We start from the raw sequence: 27,340 nt of genomic DNA, 5'->3' as shown, positions 1-27,340 counted from the left end.
TTAAACATGCCACTGTAATACCTATCCTGAAAAAACCATCTCTTGACCCGTCCTTCCCCTCGAACTATCGTCCCATATCCCTGCTCCCTTACTCATCAAAGCTTTTGGAAAGACTTGTCTTTACCCGTGTGTCTCACTTCCTTAATTCCAACTCTCTCCTTGACCCTCTTCAGTCTGGCTTCCGCCCTCTCCACTCTACTGAGACCGCTCTTATCAAAGTGACTAATGACCTAATCTCCGCTAAATCCAAAGGTCACTACTCCATATTAATTCTCCTTGACCTCTCTGCTGCCTTTGACACAGTTGATCATGCTCTCCTCCTTCAAACTCTTCAATCACTCGGTCTCTGTGACTCTGTCCTCTCTTGGTTTTCCTCCTATCTCTCCCAACGCTCATTTAGTGTCTCCTTTTCCAAGGATACCTCCTCCCCTCGCCCTGTCTCGGTTGGAGTTCCCCAAGGCTCTGTCCTTGGTCCCCTTCTATTTTCTCTTTATACTGCCTCTCTTGGAAAACTTATTGCCTCTTTTGGATTCAACTACCACCTGTACGCTGATGACACTCAGATATACCTCTCCTCACCGGACCTCTCCCCGGCCGTCCTGCGAAGTGTCACTGCGTGCCTCTCTTCCATCTCTGACTGGATGTCGTCACGCTTTCTCAAACTTAACCTCTCTAAAACTGAACTCCTTGTCTTTCCTCCTCCTAATACTGATCCTCCTCTCTCACTCTCCCTTCAAGTCAGTGATATCCACATAAGTCCATCCCTACAAGCGCGCTGTCTTGGCGTCATACTTGACTCTGGTCTCACCTTTGAGTCTCACATCCAGTTTGTTGCCAAGTCCTGTAGGTTCCAACTCAAAAACATAGCCCGCATCCGCCCCTTTCTTACGCAAGATGCTACCAAGGAGCTTGTCCATGCTCTAGTAATTTCCTGCATGGATTACTGTAACCCTCTCCTGATTGGTCTCCCTAAAAGCCGTACTGCCCCGCTACAGTCTGTAATGAATGCTGCAGCTAGACTGATTTTCCTATCCAGTCGGTCCTCTCACACCTCGCCCCTCTGCCAGTCCTTACATTGGCTCCCTGTATCCTATAGGAGTCAATTCAAAGTGCTAACCCATACATTTAAAGCACTGAACAATTCCAGCCCCTCTTATATCTCTTCACTGATCCAGAGGTATGCCCCTCCTCGTACTCTCCGCTCTGCCCGCGACCACCTCCTGACCGCTGCTCGCACCCGTACGGCCAACTCACGCTTGCAGTACTTCTCACGGGCGGCTCCTCTCCTATGGAATAACTTGCCTACTGCCATCAGACTCTCCCCTAGTCTTCAATCATTTAAGAAGGGCCTTAAATCCCATCTCTTCAGGAAAGCGTATGGCCTCCCAGAGTAATCTCTCCCTTACATACCTGTCCCTATGGGATAGTGCTTTGCTCTCTCCTCCAGCTCTGCTTCACTCCTACTTGATATTTCCTATCCTAATGTTTCTAATACCCCACTTCCTATAGACTGTAAGCTCATTTGAGCAGGGTCCTCTTCAACCTATTATTCCTGTAAGTTTTCTTGTAATTGTCTTATTTATTGTTACATCCCCCCCCTCTCAAAATATTGTAAAGCGCTACGGAATCTGTTGGCGCTATATAAATGGCAATAATAATAATAATAATAATAATAATAAGACAAAATAGTAATTTATTATTTCTATACAGGTTTTAAATAAAAACATTGTACTGAATCTATGTTTTAGTTTTCCCTAAATTAAGTGCTTATTGGTTTCAAAGAGAAGAAATTTAAAGGAATATTTCAAATCTCAAGCAGCCAGCAAGTTTCATTGACCTTAAAGGGACACTATAGTAACCAGAACAACTACAGCTTATTGAATTTGTTCTGGTGAGTAGAATCATTACCTTCAGGCTTTTTGCCGTAAACACTGTCTTTTCAGAGAAAATGCAGTGTTTACATTACAGCCTAGTGATAACTTCACTAGCTACTCCTCAGATGGCTGTTAGAGATCCTTCCTGGATCATGGCTGCCTAAAATGCATCCAAACATTCAGTATCTTCTCCCTGTGAATGCAGACACTGAACTGCCCTCGTAGAGAGACATTGATTCAATTAATCTCTTTGAGGAGATGCTGATTGGCCAGGGCTGTGTTTGACTCATGCTGGCTCTTCTCTGATCTGCCTCTTTGTCAGTCTCAGCCAATCCTATGGGGAAGCACTGTGATTGGATCAGGTTACCACTTCTGATTATGTCAGCTGGCTGTGGGAAGGTCAAAAGGAAACAGGGACAGACATGAATAAAAGTAAGATTTACAATATTTAGGGAGGGGGGCAGGGGCAGGGGGTGGTTTTAAACCTATAGAGTCAGGAATACATGTTTGTGTTCCTGACCCTATAGTCCTTTAATCCCAGCGAGGCCAACATTTACCTCCCTGGAATCCCCATTTTCAAAAGATCTTTGCACTGTTCCACCTAGAACAGTTAATATGGCACCATAACCACTAAAGTTTATTGTAGTAGTTATGTTGCTATGAGTCTATGTGTGCCACTCTGATTTTCTGTGAAACTGCTTTGGTGTGGTTTGACAAATATGCGGGCTCTCAGAGGCATCCATAGTCCACCCCCTCTGTGGCTATAGGGATAATGATAAAGTAACTGTTCAGGTGAGAATCTGTCCAACCTTAAATGGCAATAATAGGCCGAGAGGTGATATGTCATTGGTTCATAAGGAGTAACCTGTTTCAACTTTCTCTAGTATATGATGTACTTTATCCTGAGGTGCATCTATACTCCTCGCTGCACAGTAGATGGTGCTGCAGACTGATGTTTGTGAACATAAATATGTAATTATAAATAATAGCAGAAATTGTCTTTGCCTTACGGAATAACTTTCTCAAGAAAACAGTTTGTGAACGATCTTGGTTTTTAGATTGTAAGCTCTCAAACATATAATTTATTTTGGAATATATTTTCAAAAGCATCATATTGTCTTAATTTTTCTTTGTAAAAGTAATGCCAAATATTTTGGTGGTTTGTAAATAAAATATAATAATTCTGTTTTGGCTGTAATATGTTGTGGGAATTGTTTTGATTTTTAAAATGCAATTCCAGACTTGAAAATGACCGTAAGTTTGCCTTCCTTCCTTTTTTTTAGCTGTGTTTCATTATGATCCTATTTCAGAATTGTAATTTTTATAATTACTTTTTTAATCTGTATTTAATTATCACACACACATCTAAAATCACAAATATTCTATAAATCTAAAAATGCTTCAGAGCTTAAGAAATTCAAAGAACTGCAATTTCCATTTTTCTCATTTTTTGCACCAACACATATTATACACAGTTTTTAAAGAACAAAGAGAAGCTACGTGTGAACAACTAAGTACACCCTTACTGCTTCTACAGGAATTAAGATGCCAAGTAGGAGACAGGTGCTGCTAACCAAATGCCCTTGATTAATTGATCATCAGCAAGTGTGACCATCTTTATAAAGCAGGTGTTCTAGCAGTTTGCTGGTCTGGAGCATTCAGGTGTGTATTAAAACATGCCAAGAAGGTAAGACTTCAGCAGTTGTCTTACAGAAGCAATTGTTGTTGCTCATCAAACTGGGAAGGGGTATAAGGCTATTTCCAAAGAATTTAAAATACATCATTCTAGAGTTAGAAAGATTATTGAAAAGTGGAAAACATTCAAAACAGTTGCAAGTCTTCCCATGAGTGGGCTTTCCACCAAATTCACCCCATGGTCAGACATGCAGAAACTGCAAAAAAAAAAATCCAAGAGTTACATCTCAGACTCTACAGGCCTCAGTTGGCATATTAAATGTTAAAGTTTATGACAGTACAATTAGAAAAAGACTGAACAGGTATGGTTTGTTTGGAAGGGTTGTCAGGAGAAAACCTCTTGTCTCTAAAAAGAACGTGGCAGCATGGCTTAGTTTTGCAGAGTTGCATCTGAACAAAAGATTTCTGGAACAATGGCCATAATGCACAGAGCCACATTTGGTGAAAACCAAACACAGCATATCAGCACAAACACCTCACACTAACTGTCAGGTATGGTGGTGAATGGTAGATGATTTGGGCTTGTTTTGCAGCCACAGGACTTGAGAACTTTGCCGTCATTGAGATGACCATGAACTTCACTGTATGCCAAAGTATTAGAGAGTCAAATGTGAGGCCATCTGACTGACCGCTAAAGCTTGGCCGAAACTGGGTCATACAACAGGACAATGTCCCCTAGCACACCAGCAAATCTAAAACAAAATGGCTGAAAAGAAATGGTGTAATATGTAATATGGCATGTGTTGTTGTTCATCTGAGGTTGTATATACCTAAATTTAAGACCTGCTAAGGAACAAGGAACAGATGATTATTATGCACTAATAAGTAAAACCATAGAAGTCAAAGAGGGTGTACTTGCTTTTCCCATGATTGTATATATATACAAAAAAACTCAAAACATGTATACATAATGTAAAATAATAATGTATACATAATCACCGCAGTTAAAGAAAAGTAGTTGAAAATAAATTCACCCATGTCTCCTGCTTTACAAAGTACATCATATGTCTAGAATTCCAGTTTATTTTTGGTAGCTACAGGTAAAAAAAAATACACAGAGTAAGATAAACTTCAATGTGGAATGATTTAAGAATTCGGTATGTTTGTCTTCATTTATACACACATTGTAATTTTGCTGATTGTTTTTAAAATCTCTTGTGTGCCACTGAAATACAATTTTCCTAACTATACTCAGCAATATCAACTGATACCTGGCTCTCTGTATGTGGCAGGGATAGTTTTAGCATCTGTGGATTTAACTCGTATTTAAGGAACTGAGTGTAGCTCTTACTTTGAGCTCTCTGTGCAGGTTTAGATCTCACTTTGAGTGTAGCGTAGCATGCAGTTCATCTGTCAGTGTGGGGCGACCAAGTGTGGTCCCAGCTGACAGAGGGGGTCTGAGGTATCTATTGAAACAGTCCCTGCTGGTAAAACATCACATGATAGAATTACTCCATTATAGGTCCTTAAGGGAAGGACATACATGATGGAATAAATTCTTGAAAAAATCATTTAAAAAGTTTATAAAATAAAAATAAATACATAATCTAAAAAGCTTATTCTAAAATGTAAAAGTGAGACCTTTGGCTATTCCCCTAGAAGAGTTTCTCTATAGTGAACCTTCACAATTTATTTATACATTTTGTATTCATTATTTTATTATAAATTTAAACTTCACATGTAAAAGCTTGCTACAAAAAATATACATCAAGACAAGTATAAAGAAACACAATTTTTTAAATTTAACATGGTATTAAGACCCTTGAATTGTCATTTTATCATGTCTTTTGGTGCTAGAAATGCACCGTATGTTTCAAATAAAGCATTGCTAATATTTTGTCAAACAAAAATTGCTCAGAAGTCAAGGGGTTCATTTAGTAATTATATAGAAGTTCAGTTTACTACCTCAATAGATATTGTATCAAAGTTCCCCTTGGCCGAATGTGGATTGTGAAACACATTATGACATCCCTCCAGTGTTTTTTATGTCTGACTCTGACCACTGACCTGATATTTTTTTTTTTTTTTTTTTATACATATTTATCAACACAGAGGTGGGATACACAGGATTAACACCTTAAGGACACATGCCATGTGTGACATGTCATGATTCCCTTTTATTCCAGAAGTTTGGTCCTTAAGGGGTTAAAGCATCAGGACATTAGAGAAACATATTACACCCAGCAAAAACTATAAAACAAAAGAGTCCTGAACCGAGCAGTCAACCAATAAAATACCATCTTGAAGAGTGCTCTTTTCAACTTGACTGACATTATTATTTTCATTATTTTCTTATTTTCTTTCTGTTTTCCCAGCTTCTGGTCCTGCCCTCCTCTTGTCCTCATCCTGTCGTTGTAATCTCCTTACCAAATGCATTGTATAATTGTATTAAAAATAATTGTGGGACGGGGTATGCATAGAGAAGCTCTGCTCCATCTGCCTTGAGAAGACCTAACACTCAGTTGTCAATTCCAGAGCCCATGAAGACATGTGCCAAATCCAGTGAGATGTGTTTTTTTAAAAATTTAATTTATGTTTATTAAGTTTTATCTTATCAAGCAGATATTCATAGAAGTGAGATGTGTTGATGCAGTTGAATGTCTACATACCAGACACCTGCAAGTGACAAAGTCAAAAGAAAGGCCATAGCTCAGAAATCAAATTAAGTTAACTTAGATTGTAAGGACACATGGTAGACTATGGGTATAGGGGCTTGAACATTGTCATCCATTTGTACTGGAGACATGCATCCTGGTACCAAGTAGACACCAGCTGAGGGCTTATATTAGTTTAAGGTCTGGGATAGAGACCTAAGATGGCTATAGTAACATATTACTGGATTCAAACCAAATGAATGTCTTCATAAAGTGTCATGAGCTTCCAAGTAGGATATGAAATTCAAATTATGTTGATGATTTACTGTGTATTTCTGATATCCCACAGCTGGAAGTGCATATATATATATATATATATATATATATATCAGTATATAGTAATAAAGTTAAACTTTAATGAAGTTAAAGTATTTAGTAATAAAGCTAAATATTATTGGCACAACCAGCCTCGACATTATAATTATCATTTTTATTATTATTATCATTATATGTCAGCAAATTCCACAGATTCCATTGTTTCAAGGCTAACTATAGACTCTACATCAGGACTTACTCCAGAGCAGAGCACGTCTTCTTTCTTGCAGAGACATGGTAGCAACATAAATATAGTTATAGGAACTATCTGTTAACATTATACAAAATGAAAGTTGGAGATTTTTTACAAGTTAATGTGCCTTCTTGCACTTCTCCATTGAGTTCAGCAATACAATTGTCTGATCTACAGTGTGAAGATAGTCCATATATCATCCACATAGCAAGCATACTCTGCTTAATTTGAAAGTATGTGTTTCCCTTTGAGCGTGCATATTTTTGCTCTTTCATGTCTGGCAAGCTCTTCTGTAGCTAGATATTTATTTACAAATCACCCTAGGCATGACTTGGCAGCAATCTATTAACAAATGTTCCTCCATGGAACAGCTACAATTTTTATTTTTTATAATTTGTTTTTTAATGTTAGGAACCCAATCCATGTGGCACTTCTTCAGAATTTGTCATGTTCATGTCATCCATATCTGTCTCATACAATGCGGGCAGTGATGATAACATTTATGTTACTTGTAAAGTGAAGAATAGAATGAGAAATATATCGATAAAAATGTCTCCTCCTTATATTTGTTTCCAATATTGAATATATTGAGATTTTTTTTTTATCATATTTGTTTTAATTTCGTTTTGTCAAGTTGACATACAAGCAGTAATATCAGCATTGAACTTTTTTTTTTTTAAATTCTTTATTTTTCTTGTGCAAGGAATAACAATACATTTGTCAATGCCACAACAGCATAGGTAAAATATATAAACATAGTAGTTGAACGTTTACGGCATGAGAGTATCGGCACATTTTTTAACTGTTATGAACATACTATACATACGTATTATACATACGTTAGCAATGACTTTCTGGGTAGATTGTTGTATGAGAATCATTAGACTATATAACAGGGGTTCCAACACGAGGTAACAGTATGGTTAGTTATGAGAAGGATTAACAATATACTTGTACTGTTAGTATAGCTGACAACATTCCATCTCTTATATATTAATGTAGCTAAACAAGCCACTAATGCATGGAAAGTGAGATGTCTCAACGATAGAGTGATTAGCTGCGAAATGCGTATAAAAAAAGAAGAGAAAAAAAATAAATAAAAAAAATTTGTAAATGACAATCATGCGTATAGCACTCGCCAGAAAGGTAGCCTGTTAGCCGCTGGGACACAGGGCAGTAAGGATTGTATGATCCAGGATGATAATAAAGTGGTGTCTATTGATAACATTGGGGACTCTGAGGTACAGGGGCAGAGTATGCCATGCTTAGCTCTATGTCCGTGGGTTATTCATTGTTTCTTTTACCCAGCACACACATTCTGCACAGTCCCCAACACACGATCCCTTCTAACATTTACATGTAGCACTCTTACACACATCATCCCCCGCACTCTCACATATCTCCCACACAGCACTCTCACACTCTTCATCTACACCACCCTCACACCCTGCACCCTCACACACACAGCACCCCTCGCACACAGCAGAGCAATCATCACACACCCATATTGCACCCCTCATGTACGCACTACACCCCTTACACACCTCCACTGTACCCGTCGCATACCCACAGAGCCCCCCCTATCCACTCCCCCGCCCTCATACATAATACTTCCATGCAAGAAAGGTACAATCATACTTGAGGTGCCATTACAACATGCAATGGGTTGTCAACGAAAATACTTCACAGGCTCAGAGAAGCTGGCAGACAGCATAATTAGTCATTATAGGTATCCTAAGAAGAGTTATACTTTTTTTGTTGCGGCCAGTTTGGGGTAATAACTAGGTCGGCCGTGGGTCCGGAGACATATTAGTGTGAAGCCAAGCGATTTAGTAGTGAGTTAGACTGCCCAGGACTATGCATAGCTGACTTACACAGACTTATATTCGGTATGTTTTAAGGACTAGCAAGGTTATAAGTACAACATTCGTCTGTGTGAACTGGCTAGGGACTTCTCACGCTGTGAAGGCATGCTAGGCATATTTCTGTAGGTACACAAGCTGAAGCAAATATAAACACCAGGTTAACAGGCTTATAGTGAAGGCATCTACACTAGCAGAACTTAGACCCCTGTGGTAGCATAGTGTGACGCAGACTAAGGCTAGGCTAAACAAGAGTGCGAGAAATTGTGACTAGGAGAGGCAGGTGTATGGCCTCCCGGCATATAGTCCACTCCTGTCATAGGGTGGGTGCTGTCCCGGTCTGGGGAGGCATTAAGAGGAACAGTGGTAAGTTAACTTGGTGAGAATCAATCTATAGTAACGTTGTGCTTTGTAGTGCTAGTCAGTCATTCCGGTAAGTGACTGCTGAGTGTGTAAGGCTACGTGAGCTTTGTGCAATGTCTGGATGCTCAATGTATAAACCTACCCCGCTATAACAGTAGACTAAACATGAAATAAAAGCGCAGTAGATAGGCACAAGAGCGAGTAAAAACAAGTATAAACGTTAAGTATAAACCATATAAAGTATGCATTATCACGGTATTGGAGCCTGCAGGATTGTAGGCCACTGCAGGTTCATACAAGATTCCGTTGCAGCTCGTCAGCTCGGGCCGCTCCGGAAAATTGGGTTGCAACGACCATCCCTAAAAATATATCACATGTGCAAGAGTCCTTAGCTGGGTGGCTGGATTGTGCAAGTGTCCCATGGTGGCCGCGTTGGAGCCCAGCAGTAAGTGGAACAGTAATCCAGATGATGGACAGCGAAGTCCCAGGGGTTATAGGGTGCTCGGCAGAGGTGGGTGCCGTGGTTCGGTATAGCTAGGTGATGGCGATGTCGGAGTTGGGGCACGGGCGCCTCAGTCCTGCTTAGGTGGTGACAGCGGCATATGTTATTGGCGTGAGATTTCGGGGTATGAATTGGGCACTGTTCGCTGGGTCCCAGCTGCGCTTTGGTGTGGTGGGGGCTCGGAGGCCCGTTTGGAGGAGTGAGTCCCAAGTCAGGCCCAGAGTCCGGAGTAGTTCAGCTGCGTCCTGTGGGTCGTGGATGTGGTGGGTTGTCTCACCCTGCTGCACATTGAGTGAGTGGGGGGTCCGCCAGCGGTATGGAATTTTGAGTCGCTGGAGTGTGGCGGTGAGGGGTCGGAGTGTTCTACGCCACGCCAGGGTTCCCCTGGACAGGTCGCTGTAAAAGCTCAATTATGTATTTTCAAATTGTAAGGGGGTTTTTCCCCGGAGTGCGGTGAGGACCGTTGCTTTGTTCGCTCCGTTTTTAAAGGTAAGTATTGTGTCCCTTGTGGCCGAGTCTGGAGCCCTAGCGGGTTTCAGGATCCGGAAGATTTCTGTGGGTACGAAAGGTTTAGTATGGCCTGGGGACAGTATGTTAGTCAGGAGGCGTTTTATTGTGTGCAGGACTTCTGTCTCCGACAGCTCCTCTGGGATCCCCCTGACCTTAATATTCTGTCTCCTCCTCGTGTCCTCCTGGGCATCCAAGCGCTGTTCAAGCAGTGCATTTTTGCGGCTCAGATCCCATATATTGCTTTGCAGTGTGGCGATAGTGCGCTGGTGGTCTTGAGAGGAGGCCTCCAGCTTAGTGATGCGGCCTGTCAGGCCCTGCAGTTCTCCTCTCAATGCGGTGACGTCCGCGAGAATGTTATTTTGAAGGTCTGCCAGTAAAGCTTTTAGTACCCCAGTGGTCACGAGGTCGGCATCGGGGTTATTCCGTGGCTTACTTAGTTTTGCCTTTGGTTTTGGGTCCGGTGTTGGGAGGTACTCCTCATCTGCCTCCTCTGAATTGCCGTCCGAGAAGTCCATGCAGCCTCCGTGGAGCGCCGCCATATTTGCTTCACTCGGGCCGCATGCTTGCCTCCACATGTCCCCTATTGTAAGCCCCGGGGCTGGTATATCCGATGACTTTTTCTTTTGTTTGGGACCCATGGAGTTTATGGGGTACTTGCGAGTAGTCAGCTGTTAGTGGGGGTGATTTGGGCTGCGATTAGGCTTGTTTTTTCCGATTTTTGTACGGAGCTCCAGAGTTGTGCGTCTGTTTGCCTCGGTTGTTCGGCTCCGCCCCCTGAGCATTGAACATTTTTGACATTGCTTGAGTTACATGACTTCAGCCATAGGTAGGGCAACACATCTTCAGTTCATTACATTGGAAGCATACAATACGGTGACATGTATTTACTTGCTGTGCTGTTGCTCGGTATGAATACGGGCTGTGAGTGCGTTGTGTGACCTTCGTGAGTCAGATTTTAGCTACCAGTGTAGTCGCCATCGCGCTTATGTGTATCTGGTGCATGGCCTAACAAAAGTGAGTCCCACAACTGGCAAGCAATAATATAATGAGGGAAGGGGAACAAAGGAGAGTTAAAATCAACCAAACTTAGAACTTTGATCTGGGATTCCTGCGTCATATATTGGGGTTTGAGCAGGGGAGTGTGCTCGTTGCGTTTATAAACTTGTGTATTATGGTTGTGACTGTTGGGCAAGGCCTGCAGTGGGTGTCCCTCGGTGCATGAGCCAATCGCGCCACAGAACCTCATGCTGCTGCACTTTTTCCTCCAATCAAATGCATAGGGGCTTTCGAGTTGTGTCGTGATTGTGTGTGATAGTAGGATGGGGAGAGCTTGTGTTTTTGCAGTGTTGTTTTTGTAGTAGGATACATCGCTGTACTTGGCTAGGAAGTTATGGAGCATTGGGATTTAGTGTGGGTTTGTAATATATAGGAGGATATCATCGGCGAACAGTGCTAGTTTTTGTTCGCCTCTTGGAGTGGATATGCCCTGAATGCCCGCAGTTTGCTTTATATGTTGTATCAGAGGTTCTAGGCATAGAATAAAAATGAGCGGGGATAGAGGGCATCCCTGTCATGTGCCATTTCGGATGGCCAGTGGAGCTGATAGGAAGCTTGTGCTGAAGACTCTTGCTGAGGGGTCTTGGTAGAGGGCCAGGATACTGGTTAGGAATGCTGGGGGGATGCCCATTTTGGTGAGTGTTAATAGCATGTACCACCAGTTTAAGCGGTCAAACGCTTTTTCAGTGTCCAGCGCTAGCAGGGCTCCCCCTTGATGTGTGGAGTGGGCCCATTCTATGAGGTTAATGAAGTGTCTAGTGTTGTCGCCTACTTGTTTGCCCTGGACAAATCCCGCCCCATCTTCAGAGATCAGGGCGGGGAAGAGAGGTTTGAGTCTATTAGCCAGCAGTTTGGCATATATTTTGACGTCTGCGTTGAGTAGAGATATAGACCTCAGATTGGCGCAGATTGTTGGAGGTTTGTTTGGTTTGGGCAGCGTAACTATGAACGCTTCCAGCATTTCTTTAGGAGTCCGCCCGGTGAGTTTTACGTGGTTGAAGAGTTTGGTGATGTGTGGGGTTAGCGTGTCTTTAAATTTATGGTAGTAGTAATTTGACAGCCCACCTGGGCCGGGCGATTTATGCTTAGGTAAAGTGGCAATCGTGTCGGCTACCTCTTCGCAAGAGAATGGGGCCTCTAGATTTGCTTGTTGTTCTGATGTGATGAATGGAATGTGAGTTTGGTTTAGGAAGAGGGTAATTTCCTCATTTGATGGTTGGTGTGTATGCAGATCCCTGTCGAGCTGGTACAGGGAGGCATAGTAAGTTGCAAGTTCCTCAACAATGTGGTGTGGGTTATATAGTTTGTTGCCTGTATGGGAAGTGATATAGGGGATTTTCGTGTGTAAATATTTCTGTTTCAGTCTCCTAGCAAGTAGCTTACCTGCCTTATTCCCTGTGGAGTAATGGGTTTGTTTAAGGTATCTCATGCGCTTTTCTGTTGTAGCAAGTTCGAGATTATTCAGGTCAGATCTGATTTGTTCTAGTTGCTTGTGGGTTCGTTTGTTTGGGGTGGTTTTGAGTTGGGACTCTAACGTTACTAGTTTTGAGAGAAGTTCAGATTTAGTATTGTTGTGTTGCTTATTGGTGGAGGCCCCCGCCTGAATCAGTACTCTTCGAATAACAGCTTTGTGAGCGAGCCATTGGGTGGTGATGAGGTTGTGCATGACGCGTGGTGCGAGAAAAAGTCTGTGAGGTGGGCTAGGATGGCAGAGTATGTGGCAGGGCGATCCAGGAGGGCCTCATTGAGGCGCCAGGACCCCATGTCACACGCTGGGTACGGGACCCGTAGGGTCACCGCAAGCGGTGCGTGGTTGGACCATGTGATGGGGCCGATTTCAACATTCGTGACGTGCGTCAGTGTGGTTTTGTCCATGAGGCATAGGTCTATCCTAGAGTGTGTCATATGCACGGGGGAGTAGTAAGTGTAATCCCTAGTTCCTGGGTAGAGGCAGCGCCATGAGTATATTGAGATTTCTTATCGTCTACATACTGTTGAATCATGATCACAATGAAAGTATTATGCATATATTTAAAAAAATGTTTATGGTATAATAACAGTACGCCGATGAAGACATGGTGCTACATACAGGTCTGTTGGCTATGTGGTTATACAAAAATATAATTTGTATGGTATACTAAAGTTCCATCAGATTTACTAATAGTTAAGTTTATCTAGTCTTTTTTTAATAGTTTATTATAATTTATATAATGTGTTTTGTATTCTTAAGACAGCTATATTGACATGTTCTATAGCAATTAGAAGAAACCTACAGCGCACCATTTCATACAAAAATATTTATTCAATTAGATACAATATATCATATAATAAGTGTACGATCAAAGGGGCAATATAGATAAAGTGCAAAGTGCACCTTAATCCACATAAATAAAGTGCAACAAGGTTACCTTCAGAAACTGTATACTGACCTAGGGCTGGAGAAAAAAATACCCCAATGTTTCGGTCACTGCCTTGATCACAGGAGTCTCCATGTTCTATAGCAATACCTGCCCTACAAATCAAACGTCTGAGATATCTTATTGTGGTTGGTAACTTTTAATATGGTATTATTTTATGGTATTTCTGGTACATAAGAATTTAATAAATATCAATATGTGGTTTACCTGTGAAAACCTGCTAAAAATATATATATTAAACCAGATAATAAAAAAATAAAAAAACAAGGTAAGGAGACAAAATTGATTTATCCTTACGCAGCCATCCATGCAGGTAAACCCACAGACTGATTGCATAGTGTTAGAGACCGGTATCTCAGAATAGTAACTCCTCGAAACCTCCCAACGTTCTCTGTCACTAGACCAGTTTGATATAGCACTGGTAGAATAGAATATTTCTTTATAGGAGACCTTGACTGAAGGGGAACTGTTGCTTTTTCGAAATTGAAGGGGAACTGTTGCTTTTTCGAAATTTATAACATTGAATTAAACATTTAAAATAACATAACTTGTGTTAACTTTTTTGTTCTTGAGATGTTCATATTAAAGATTTGCTTAGAGCAAATGAAGAGAGTCAGTATTTCCAATTTCTGGGTTTGTGGATTGAGGACAAAGGATCAGAGATGGAAATGAGACACAGTAATATGAAGGTATTTAAAGCTATGACGGGCAAAGGAAGGCGATAGAGAGGGAGTGGGTAAAACATACATTTGGTGTATACAACTGAAACGTTTACCAACCAAATTCTATTACCCCAAATATTAATAACTATGTGTACATGAACTATTGGTGGAATACATTTAATGAAAATAACAATGAATAACTGCATGCACAGAAAGTGGCTATCTACAGGTAAAATGGTGACAATGTTGTAGTAAAAATAATAAGGTGAGAAATGCAGAATAGATGAGATAGATACAGTATCTTATAAGCTTCAGTCAACACCTAAAAGTTGCAAGGAAATAAAAATGAAGAGAGTCAGTATTGCATGTTTCTAGGTTTATAGAGGGAGGCCTGAAAGTTGCAATGCAGAACATCTTCAAGCATGACTGTGACAAATGCATGTTTTACAGGGATCTGTTTTTTTTAATAGCACAAACAACTCCTCCTAGTATGTATTAGAAAGTGGGCAGTGAGAAGGGTCTCTATATTTTGAGATTGATGTCTAGTCACTGTTCAATGTTAAAGTGGACTTGGGAATAATCTTCCATAGATATACTCAAAGTGGTAAATAACTTGAAGGATTATTTAACGGGGATGGGGGTGGGAGGGGAGGTGTAAAGGCAAGAAGGGTAAACATAGAAAGAGAGACCGTTTAATCTCCATACTCTGTTATTCAAGTAGGCTGGAGTATATTCAAGTAGGCTGGAGTATATTCAGTTCCGCCATTATGCATAACGGGTTATTGATTTGATTCCATAACGGATTCCCAATTATTCCGTAGCTTTAGGAATTTAGTCGTGTTGCCCCTTTTTGCCCATTCTTTCTCATGGATGTAGGTGGCATTGACTCTGTTTATCACCTCCTGAGCGGTGGGGCACGAGATGCTCTTCCAGTGGGCGGCAATACTAATCTTCGCCGCCAAAAGGATATTCAGTACCGCCGCTCTTGAGGGGACCTTCCCCAGATCTGGTATTAAGTGAAGGAGATAATTAGCTGGTGAAAGCGAGAGTTTTTGGCCGCTTACTAATTCAATTAATTGTTGTATTTTTAGCCAGTAATTGTGTAGGGTCTCACATTCCCAGAATATATATTTTAGTGTACCTTTGTTTTTGGTGCATCTCCAACAGTCCATATTTATCCCAGGGTATATTTTACCAAGTCTGTTTGGGGTCATGTACCATCTCATCAATATTTTAAAATACGCTTCCCAGTGAGTAACACACTTTGAGGATTGTTAAGTATATTTAATAGCTGTTTCCCAGTCTGAAATGGGAAAATTGTTATCTAGATCCTCTTCCCATCGAAGCATATAGGGCAATTTATCGTTGTCCTTGCTCAGTGACAGTATTAGGTAACAGAATGATAAGGATTTCGATGAGGGGGAAGTTTTGTTAGTTGTGTAGCAGACATGCCCCAAATTACTCAGTGATAAAGGATTGATATATTCTATTGATCTGGATTGTAATATATGTTTCACCCTTAAGTATAAAAAAATATCTTGTGGTGGTAAATTAAAAAGTGTTTGAAGATCTGGGAAAGGAATTAAACCAGTATTTAATGAGTATACATGGGTGATTCCTTTCGTTATCCAGTGTTGTACTGGTAAATCTGGCGAGATAGCCGAAAGGGCTTGTAGTGGTGCTGTGAAAAGCAATTCTTTTTGAGGGCATAGTGATCTAGTGGTGGGTAGTATAACCGATGAAGTGGGTATGGATAGAGACCAGAGATTGTTAGGTAAAGGTTGAATGTTCCCACAATCTGATTCTAATTGGAGCCACACTGGATTGGTTCTATTTGTTATAATGTCAAGGCTTTGAGCCAGTACTGTTGCTCTGTAGTAATTTTTAATATTAGGATTGTTAAGGCCTCCTTTTTTAATGGGGTACCAAAGGGAATGAAAGGAAACTCTTGGGGGTTTCTTCTTCCATACATGGTCACTAATAGCCATCTGGAAGCGTTTTAGAAGAGAGTTGGGAAGAGCAATAGGTAACGTTCTGAACAAATAAAGTATGTTAGGCATGACCATCATTTTATGGGAGTTGATCCTACCCAACCAGGAAGCATTTGCTTTGTCCCATGAGTCTGTCTGTTTTAAGATATTGGATAAGACTACTTCGTGGTTTTCTTGAATAGTTTGTTTTTGAGCTATTTTTACGCCCAGATAGGAGATCGAGGTTTTACGCCATTCGAATGGGTATCGGGTTCTTAGATTGTTTGTTATCTCTGAATTCAATTTGATGGGAAGAATTTGTGTTTTAGTAATGTTGTTTTTATAATATGATATTTTGCCGTACAATGTCAATGTCTAATGCTATCAGTGTACCACTTTCTTTATTTTTAATTGCCCAGTCTAATAAATCCATACCATATCTGGTGTTATCTCCTACTTGCTTACCAGGTACGAAGCCTGCCTGTTCTATGGATACCAGATTGGTCAGGAGGGGTTTTAATCTGTTAGCAATTAATTTTGCATATAGTTTTACATCTGCATTTAATAGAGATATTGGCCGTAGGTTACTACAGATTGTTGGTGTTTTATTTGGTTTGGGCAGAGTTATAATGTACGCTTCCAACATTTCTTGTGGGAATTTTCCGTTCTTTTTGACTGTGTTAAACAGTCTTGTGATGTGTGGGATTAATATAATAATAATTTGATAGCCCATCTGCAACGTAATCTTCCGTAAATGGAGCGCTTATCAGATCATTTGTTGTGATGTAACTTGTGGGAGATCGATTTGTGATAAATAACTCCACACCTCTCCACACCTGTTTTTAGATTGTATAGATCTTCATAGTAATAGGATAATTTGTCTACTATGTTGTTGGCATTATAGATTGTTGTATTTGATTTGGAAGTAATGTAAGGGATTTTTGTCTGGAGGTATTTAGATTTTAATTTGTTGGCTAATAATTTGCCTGCTTTGTTGCCCATATGGTAATATTGTTGTTGAAGCTTTTGTGCGTTTTTAGTGTATTCGCGAGTGTTTAATTGTTGAAGGGCTTCTCAAGTTGCGGCTATTTGTTTAGATAGAGACTTGGAGGGGGACGATTTATTGGATTGTTCTAATGTTGCTAATTTTTGAATTAATGCAGTTTGTGAATTGTGAAACTGTTTTTTAATGGTTGAGCCTATTTTAATAAATTCTCCCCTAATAACCGCCTTGTGGGCGATCCATTGTGTTTCAATTGATGTATCGTCAGTTGAGTTGTGAGTAAAATAGTTGTCTAATTCTAAAGCTATTGTTTTGTGGTTCTTAGGGCAGTCTAGAATAGATTAATTTAGTCTCCATTTTCCCCGACCTTTTGTAGGATAAGGAACTGCTATTATGGTCTCAATTGGTGCGTGGTCGGACCATGTTCTTTGTCCTATTGTTTGACTAATTAAATGTGGTAGTGTAGATTTATCTATTAAGCAGAGGTCTATACGCGTGTACGTCGTGTGGACTTGTGAGAAATATGTGTAATCTTTTGCCGTGGGATAAAGATTCCTCCCAAGAGTCGTACAGGTCATGTGAGTGAATTAGGTGAGAAAAAAGTTTACCTGTGTGCATGGAGTTTTTACTCGGTGGTTTGTTGTGTAAATGTTGCGTGTCCATCGATGGGTCTAATGTGCAATTGTAGTCACCGCAAATTATCACATGGCCTTGTTTTATACGTAATATTTTTTTAATTGCTTTGTTTAAAAACGGATATTGGGCTTCATTTGGCGCGTAGAGGAAGGCTACTGTTAATAGGAAGCCATTTAACTTGCCTACTAGGATCAGCAATCTGCCTGCTTGATCTGCATATTGTTTGTGCAAAGTGAATATCCAATCTGAGTGGAAAAGTATGGCAACTCCTTTAGTTTTATTAGATGCATAAGCATGGTACCCTATGGGGTATCTTGTTGACCGTAGTGTGGGTGGGTTTGTTTTGTTAAAATGAGTTTCTTGTAGGCAAACTATTGCCGCATTAGATGTGTACATATCTTTCAGCACTTGTCGTCTTTTGTAAGGGCTGTTAAGGCCCTTAACATTAAAGGAACACTATAGTCACCTAAATTACTTTAGCTAAATAAAGCAGTTTTAGTGTATAGCTCATTCCCCTGCAATTTCACTGCTCAATTCACTGTAATTTAGGAGTTAAATCACTTTGTTTCTGTTTATGCTGCCCTAGCCACACCTCCCCTGGCTATGATTGACAGAGCCTGCATGAAAAAAAAACTGGTTTCACTTTCAAACAGATGTAATTTACCTTAAATAATTGTATCTCAATGACTAAATTGAACTTTAATCACATACAGGAGGCTCTTGCAGGGTCTAGCAAGCTATTAACATAGCAGGGGATAAGGAAATCTTAAGTAAAAAGAACTTGCAATAAAGAAGGCCTAAATAGGGCTCTCTTTACAGGAAGTTTTTATGGAAGGCTGTGCAAGTCACATGCAGGGAGGTGTGACTAGGGTTCATAAACAAAGGGATTTAACTCCTAAATGGCAGAAGATTGAGCAGTGAGGCTGCAGGGGCATGTTCTATACACCAAAACTGCTTCATTAAGCTAAAGTTGTTCAGGTGACTATAGTGTCCCTTTAAGGGACAATATTTTCATTGTATTATGCGTCATGATTACATTTGTGTAGTAAAGCGTATGGGGTGGTTACCCAAGGTCATAGGAGTGGGTGGCATATGATATGTCCATGTAGGGTGTCTATAGCCTTGTGTGAAATTTGTATTCACTGTGCCATCGATGTGTATTTTTGCTAAATGTATTCTACTGTGAATAACAATCTCCGTTTTTGTGAGGTTGAGTTCGATAAACGGATCTCTATGGGAATACAGGGGTGGAACAAAAAACTAAAGTATGTACACCTATCTCCTTCTTTGAGGAGATGAAACTCGGTCATTTAGAGAACACTAATTAGTGATCCCGAGAGGTGACCTAGGATGGGGGGGGGGGGGGGGGGGGTGGAGCTCCTATCGTCCTGATATTGTATAACCCAAATACAGTTAATTGTAAGAATGCATATAAAAGAAAAAACAATCACAAAAGAACATAAACTCTGGCATTACATACTCAGAAACCAATAATGATAATAATAGTCTGTCCACCTTGTGTATTCTAGGAGATTGATGCCAAAAATATCAAGTTAACTGTCTATGTCCTGGCTACTGGTAATATTTAATCTAAATTAACCCGTACCTGCTAGTTTGGTGGGTATTTAAAAAGCAGGTAAAGTAAAGTCAGCGACCCAACAGTTTTAGTGTGCCGAAGGATTTGGATTGCCATAAGCTGAGGTGTGTTGAGGGGGCATCTAAGTGCCACATACCTCTATTATGTGGGAACAGGTTTGTCACATGGAGGATTAGTATCAATCAAGCATCTTCAACATTCTAGGGTAAATTTTTACTCTGCATGGCAGAATTTGATGAATTAAATTGCTTGTGTTCATTAGAGGCGAGGAGGCAATACCAGTTTTGTTCAGATGTACAATATAATTTTAACCATATACAAGGATCCGTAGATTAGTGTATGCTTATGTGTGGCTGTGCACCATAGAGGTGAGCATACCAACCATCCTAAACTTTGTGGAAATATATGGAATCAAACTATTATTAAACAGAAATCATAAACAAACGTTATAGTGTTCCGGGAAGTTATACCCGGGATGATCTACCTGGTCAGAGTAATATATATATTATGTTATGAGCTTGACCCAACTTATGCTATTTGCATAGTGATAATGACCCCCTTACAACATGGATCTGTGTAGGTGGTTGTATACCTGAGTTAAAACTAACACATATAACTAAGATCAGCTGCTAGTGTTCATACCCATACCGCCAACTCGGTTAAGGCAAGGAATGTCTGCAAGTCTATTTCTTCTTTTTCTGTGCACCAGCCATTTGCCACTCTGCCTGTATTTTCCTTGGGGAGGTATCAATGGAGTCTTCTCGATGTTCACTGGTGTTACACCATAAACCCCATTCAGAGAGTAGTTTCATTCCTTCTTTAGGCTCAGCTATCACTCGTGTTGTACCTTGGCGCCAAATTATCAGTTTAGTCGGGTATCCCCATTTGTAAGACACGTTGTTGTTCCGCAGGGTTTTAGTGATGGTGATGAATTCTTTACGCCTTGCCATGGTGGCCGCTGATAGATCTGCAAATAGAGCGATTTTATTATGCGGATCAGGAAGCGTTGAGGTTCTTCTCGCTGCTGACAGTAATGAATCTTTGTGGGCATAGTAATGAAATTTAACGATCACATCCCTGGGTACTTCGCTAGACAGTCGGGTCGGTCGTGGGAGTCTATGCATTCGATCATAAGCCCATGCGGAGTCGGGTAGGTCCGGGACCAGGGATCTACATATGGAGAGAATATAGGCTGGAAGAGCATCCTGGGAGACATCATCAGGTATACCTCGGAAACTGATGTTTTGTCTCCTCGATCTGTCTTCCAGGTCAGCCAGTTTTAATTTTTGGGTATCGTTTTCTTCTGCCAATTTTTGAAGTTTGTCCACAACTTCATTGTGGGCAGTACATAATTCTCCCGTCTTGTTTTCAAGATGGCTGGTTCTTTCACCCACGCTTGCTATTTCTTTTCTGAGGTCACCATCTATGCAATGGAAATCTGCCTTTATCGTGGCTCTTAACTCCTGTAGCATCTTATGGAGGCTCCTTTCCGTAATTGGGGAGTCCGAGTATTTAGAAGAAACCGATTCTTGATCGGAAAGGCCGTCCAACATATTTTCTATCTCATCGTTGCCATCTTGTGTGTTTTTGCGGCGGTCTCTTTTCTTTGTTTTTATCGACTCCGGTAATTTGAGCTGCTTGGATGGTGACATTTTACAGCTCTTCCTCGTCCGTAGAATATAGATTTATTTGTTCTTTTGAATCGCTGCTAATTATTGCTTGTTTGTAGCTTATCAGGCCGATTTACCGCCGGAGCTCCTAAGCCATGCGACTAGAGGCACCGGAAGCCAGACACGCCCCCCTTGTAATTGTATATTAATGATATAGCGTAAGGTACATGGTCAGAACTGATTAATTCCATACTAATTAGTTACCAAAACCATTATGATTTAAAATACAGAGTGTCTACGGCAGTGTAGTTAAATGATTTTGTAATATTCTAATCAAAATTATTCAACCCCATTTAAAAAATCAGGGTTATTGTCAAAATTTACAGGCTTTCAGCTGTTTGCAATGAACAAATCAAACAAAAGCAATTGAAATAGCTCAACACCATGAATGCTTCACGTGGTTTTCCCAAATTCAACTGAAAATACAACTTATAATAATTTCTTCATTCTCAAAATTATCCAACCGCTTCATGGCAAACATTTTTAGTACATAGTAGAGCACCAGACACCAGCTTCTGGTAGCATTCCTGAGGAATCTTAGCCCATTGCTTATGTGCAATAGCCTCAGTTCAGTAAAATTCTTGGGTTTGTGTGCTGCAACCACCTTCTGCAAACCCCACCAGAGATTTTCTATGGGATTCCAGTCAGGTGACTGTGATGGCCACTGTAGAATTTTCCAGGACTTCTTCTGTATCCAAGCCTTGGTTAAATTTGAGGTATGTCTTGTTGATAGGTTCAATGACACTAAGGCTTCAGCTTCCTCACAGACGGCATGACGTTTTCTCCTAGGATTTCCTGATACTTCAATGAGTCTATCTTGACTGTCATACATTTCAGGGTTCCAGTGCCAGAGAATGCAAAGCAGCCCCAAAGCATCACCGAGCCACCAGAATGCTCAACTGTAGGCAGAGTGTTCTTTTCAGCTTATGCTTTATTCTTTTTCATCCAGATATACCACTGATCCATTGACCTGTAAAGTTCCAGTTTTGTTTCATTGCTCCACAAAACAGAATTCTAAAATGTCTGTGGCTTATTTATATGATTTTGAGAAAATTGGAGCCAACTTGTCTTGTGCATTTGGGTCAGTAGTGGTGTACATCTTAAAGTTCTGGCATGGAATCCTTCTACGTTTAATATGCGCCTTACTGTACTCACTGAAACCTCAGTGCCTGTTGCCATCAAATCTTGCTGCAGGTCTTTTGCAGCCATTCAAGGGTTTTTTCACAGTCTGCTTTCTCAGAAATCTGATTGCAACCATTGATATCTTCTTTTTTGTGTAACCACTGTTCGTCAAACTGTGAACTTGCAAACTATGCTTCAAATATTGTCTCTATGAACATATAGTACCTTTGCTATCATTTTATATCCTGTTCCTTGTTTGTGAAGGGTGATGATCTCTTCTCTTAACTTTGTGGACCATTCTTTTGACTTAGCCATATTTCTAACATTTAGTCAAACATGACACTCAACAAACCCCTAGCCAGTTTAGGTATTTCAAGTGTTCCAGCTCAAGCTCACTTGCTGCAACTAATGAAGCCCTTGATTGTATCAGGTGTGCTTAAGACAACACCTGTTTTACATATGTGTGCTGTTGTGAGGCATTCTATTCAGGGGCTTCAATAATTTGGAGACTGGAGAAGTCATTATAAGTTGCATTTTCGGTTTTTGGGGAATTTGAGAAAACCACTTGAAGCATTCATTGTGTTGAGCTTTTTTAAATTGCTTTTGTTTGATTTGTTATTTGCAAACAGCTAAAAGTCTGTAAATTTTGACAAAAAAAAAACAGAATTTCATTAGGGGGTGAGCTGCATGACGTGGATTTTAAAGTGGTAACTTACATGAGTTGCTTGAAGTTATAATAATTTGTATTTTCATTTCTTCTGTTGAAAGGATATGGACAGACAGGACCTCTCTTCAAGAGAGCTGGCTACGATGCTGTTGTCTGCGCTATGTCTGGCCTTATGCATATAACTGGACCTGAGGTATGATTTCCATTTTTTTATGTTAGACTTTCTAATTATGGCCTTGATTTCATATTTTTGGAAAGGTGTTTGAATTATTTCATATTTTTGGATAAACGTTTATAATGATTTTCTCAGAATATTAAAATATAAAAAATATATCATATATAAATTTATATATATATATATATATAAAAATCTAAATAATAAAATAGAAAAATGTTTACAAAATACTAAATGGGTTTTGGAAGTTGATCCAAAAATATTAAATCATTTGAAAAGCTTATCCAAAAATATGAAATTAAGGCTTATCTGCTCTATAAATCTGTCTAATGATAAATTAAAATGTACTTTGTTTTTAACAGGGATATTGAATGTAACAAGTCAGCCTTAACTTAAGCCTAAACTAAGCTTATATTCCTTTATTGATTTTAATAGGGACTTGGCAGAACTAAGAAAATTATGAAATGGTAAATTTAAAAATGAGGCAAACACCACAATATAAATAACAGTAGAAAAAAGTACTCAATTCTAATAAAATTGTATACAGTATTTTCATTTATTTAATCAGCTACAACTTAATCATTAAAACACACAAAAAAGGGTGCTACAGTATATAAATAGTGACAATACCAGTAGCATCAAAACATGGAATCCCCAACACCTTGTAACACACAGGAAGGTATAAAAACAAGAAAAATTAGAACTGCGCTCGATTATGAGAATACGACACCTCGTGGTCAATATATCTATACACTTACAGATTCTTTTATGAAGGAGATGTTCTCATTAAAGGTAAAACTAAAAACAAACAGTATTATAGTGTAGTATATATGGTTGAAGTTAGATAAATAATAAGCCAAAGACCCACTCACTCACTCACTCTATACAGAGCTATATCAAACTCTGGGTGTAAAAAGCTTGGACGGTACAATCTTTGTCTTCCATATTTGCATGCTTGTGAATATAGACTTTGGATAATGATGACTCCCAATGTATATTGAAAAATAAGTATACAAAGAAAACAATGATATGATAACTAGAATATGTAGTAACATATAAGACTTAAATATATGTAAAGCACTGATTTTAATCCAAACACCGAGCAAAAAAAATAAAATAGTTTTGTCCAAATCAATTAGTTTGGAAAAAAAAATAATAATTTTCTTTATTTATTATATATTTAATAAATACTGTATATAAATATATATTTTTTACATTTATTTTGCTGATCCTCTTTTTTATTCCCTCTATTGGCCACTTCTCACTTGATCTGTGAATAAAATCAACATTTATAGGTTGTCCCCTAACCATCAATCATCTTTCTTTTGGCGATAAGGACAGAACTCTAATTTGGACAGAATTGTGATTTTGTCCAATTTGGCATTTTTGAAACATGGAATCCAGACAAATTCATTAAATACCAAATGCGCAAGTTTAGGTGCAGCACAGATTTCTAAATTGTAAGAATAATGCACTGCTTTTATTTGAGTTCCACTAGTATATTCCATTTATTCCACTCTTAAACATGAAAACTTTCAATATTCAGATACCTAATCATGTGCTATTTTTTGTTATGCATTATTACACTAATATGCTTTCAGCTTGCACATTTTTATAGCATTTATTTTTATTTTCTGCCTGAAAATCTATGCAAAAGTGAGTAGATTAATCACTTTTTAAATCTGAATAGCATAATCGGAATACAAAACACATCTAATATATTTTGACACAAAATGTAAGATAACAAGGTAACAAATGACGAGCAGTTACAGCAAAATTATGTGAAATTGTTTATTTTTGTTTTTGCGCATCTTCAGGATGGGGATCCTGTTCGTCCAGGTGTTGCAATGACGGATCTTGCAACAGGACTATATGCTCATGGCGCAATTATGGCTGGTTTGCTCCAGAGAAGTAAAACTGGGAAAGGAATGCATATTGACTGCAACTTGCTTTCATCACAGGTATGTTTCCCATAAGAATTCTCTCTTGAAAACATTCTGTTTGTTGACTTTTATAAAAGAATTGAATCTCCCACTACAAACCTGATTTATGTCAACTATTAAAACACTAAAGCTAAAGTTCTTGGGATCCTATGTTTTTGATGACAAATCATATTGTAAAATCTATTGCAAGATACTAAATCAAGTTACCCATTGTGCTATTATACCTCAGCCACGATGGACCTACTGTTTTGTTCCTTTATCTCCATCTCCTTGACAAATATGTCAATAGAAATCAGTTGTTCAATTTGCTCTGCGAAAATCATGACCCTGTAACCAAGCCATTGACACTTACAAGGTTGCTTACTAAAGAGAGAATTCAAGATTATTTTTAAGTTAATTTAGATATAAGATTATAATTACTTATATTAAGAATGCATGAATTCCCATCCAAGAGTTACAGGGGTATGTATGAAGGCCTATATCCAGCATATACATATACACAAGTAGTGTATATGTACAAGTATACACAAGCACATACACAAGTACATACTTGTGTATATTTTGTATGTGCTTGTGTATATTGTGTATACTTGTACATATACACAACTTGTACATATACACAATTTACACAACATGTGTATATGTACATGTGAGTGTGTGCATGTGTGTGTGTGGATATAGGCCATACATATCCTGTAACTCTTGGATGGGAATTGCATTCCTAATATAAGTAATTATTTTGTTGTTACTCTCCCCTTCTAGCACCATCTTCTGCACTGTTTGCTTGTTTTTTTCCCTCTTTCTCCTCTCTCTGTGATCTTCACACAAGATATTTACAACCCTCTGTGAGAATGCAGTCTATTTTCTATCAAACCTGTGTCTTATCTGCACTCATGTCGCTTTAACCCCTGTATCACAACTCAACTTTGAATTCTATGTATTGTCTTGCTCAGAAATGCTTCAGACTTAAGAAAGGGGGTTCTCCCAAAAGCATGTCATTAAAAAATTTTGTTAGTCCAATAAAAAAGGTATTACAAGATACAAATTGTATTTTTTTTTTTACACCTGCATCACTGGACTAATACGGCTACAATATATATACATATATATAAAAAAAATGATTTTCCCACCCCTCCTGGGTGGTATGTTTATTCCTCATTTTCGGGTCCTTATCTTGGCTTTTAGTAGGACTGCACTCTTCTGGACAGCTTCTCAGATGTCCCACCTGGAATCTGTTGAAGCCACTCCCCCAACTTGAGAGTCACAGCCCCGAGTGCTCCTATCACAACTGGGACTACTTCAGCCTTCACTTTCCACATCCTTTCTAGTTTCAGTCCTTGGTATTTCTCCACCTTCTCATGTTCCTTCTTGCTGATGTTATAGTCACTGGGTATTGCCACATCCACAACGACTGCAGTCTTCCGTTCCTTGTCTACCACCACGATGTCGGGTTGGTTGGCCAGCACTTACTTGTTTGTCTGGATGTTGAAGTCCCACAGGATCTTAACCCTATCATCTCGACTACCCTTTGGGGTATCTCCCATCTGGACTAAGGCAGGTCCAATCCATATTCTGTGCAGATGTTTCGGTACACAATCCCAGCAACTTGGTTGTGTCTCTCTGTGTATGCTGTTCCTGCTAACATCTTGCATCCGGCTACTAGGTGCTGGACTGTCTCAGAGGCCTCTTTGCACAGTCTGCACCTTGGGTCTTGCCTGGTGTGGTAGACTCCAGCTTCTATTGATCTATATATATATTCATAAAAAAACCAAAAAAAAACTATCTAAATAAACTTTGTATCTTTATACCCCTTCTTATCTTTGGCCAAGGACGCAGGACATTGTAAAACTCGAGCCTGCAGCTCCGCTAGCTAGAGTTCACTCTCACGAGATCCAGCACTGTGCTGTGTTGGAGCACTGCTGCAGTTACCTGTCAGGGTAGGAAGGGGTGCTGACCTATGACAGCAAATCCCTTTACAAACAGGAACCCAATATGTAGATAAAATAACAGACACCTACAAGTAATGAGTGCAGAAATATGTATATTACGAAATAAACAAATGTGATACAAGGTAACCAAACAAAATACAGCATTACTACAATGCCAATATAAATTATACAGTAGACCCAGGTCTAGCACAGGAGGTGCAGGCTGTGTATCAGGGTACAGTCTTTCTGGGTTAAGTAGAGTATGCTGGGCAGGACCAGGTAAGTAGAATAGGAGATAGACAGGATTCAGGTCCAGAGCCACAGGATGTACAGTTAGAGCCAAAGGAGAGCAAAAAACAAGTCACAAGAGTGCACTGAGGACGGACAGCAGCTGAAATAGCCTGCCGTTTGGTGGGTCCCCGATCAGAACTCAAGCTGGTTTTAGCTCATCTTGTGCCATTACAGAGAGAACATCTCTGAAGCATATCAGACTGGTCCCACCGATACGGGCAGTTCAGATCCGAAA

At 39.6% G+C, this 27,340-nt stretch overlaps 1 protein-coding gene across 1 annotated transcript in view; it reads left to right on the top strand.

Moving 5' to 3' along the window:
- SUGCT (succinyl-CoA:glutarate-CoA transferase) overlaps positions 1-27,340 on the top strand; it is a 934,720-nt gene that overhangs the window by 106,587 nt on the left and 800,793 nt on the right. The window contains exons 7-8 of the mRNA XM_063452136.1: positions 22,870-22,961; positions 24,761-24,904. Coding sequence (XP_063308206.1) covers positions 22,870-22,961; positions 24,761-24,904 — 236 coding nt within the window. The remainder of the gene's footprint in view (positions 1-22,869; positions 22,962-24,760; positions 24,905-27,340) is intronic.

This window comes from Pelobates fuscus, chromosome 4, assembly GCF_036172605.1.
Source record: "Pelobates fuscus isolate aPelFus1 chromosome 4, aPelFus1.pri, whole genome shotgun sequence".
Taxonomy (NCBI): Eukaryota; Metazoa; Chordata; class Amphibia; order Anura; family Pelobatidae; genus Pelobates; species Pelobates fuscus.
This window is presented reverse-complemented; position numbering and strand designations above follow the sequence as displayed.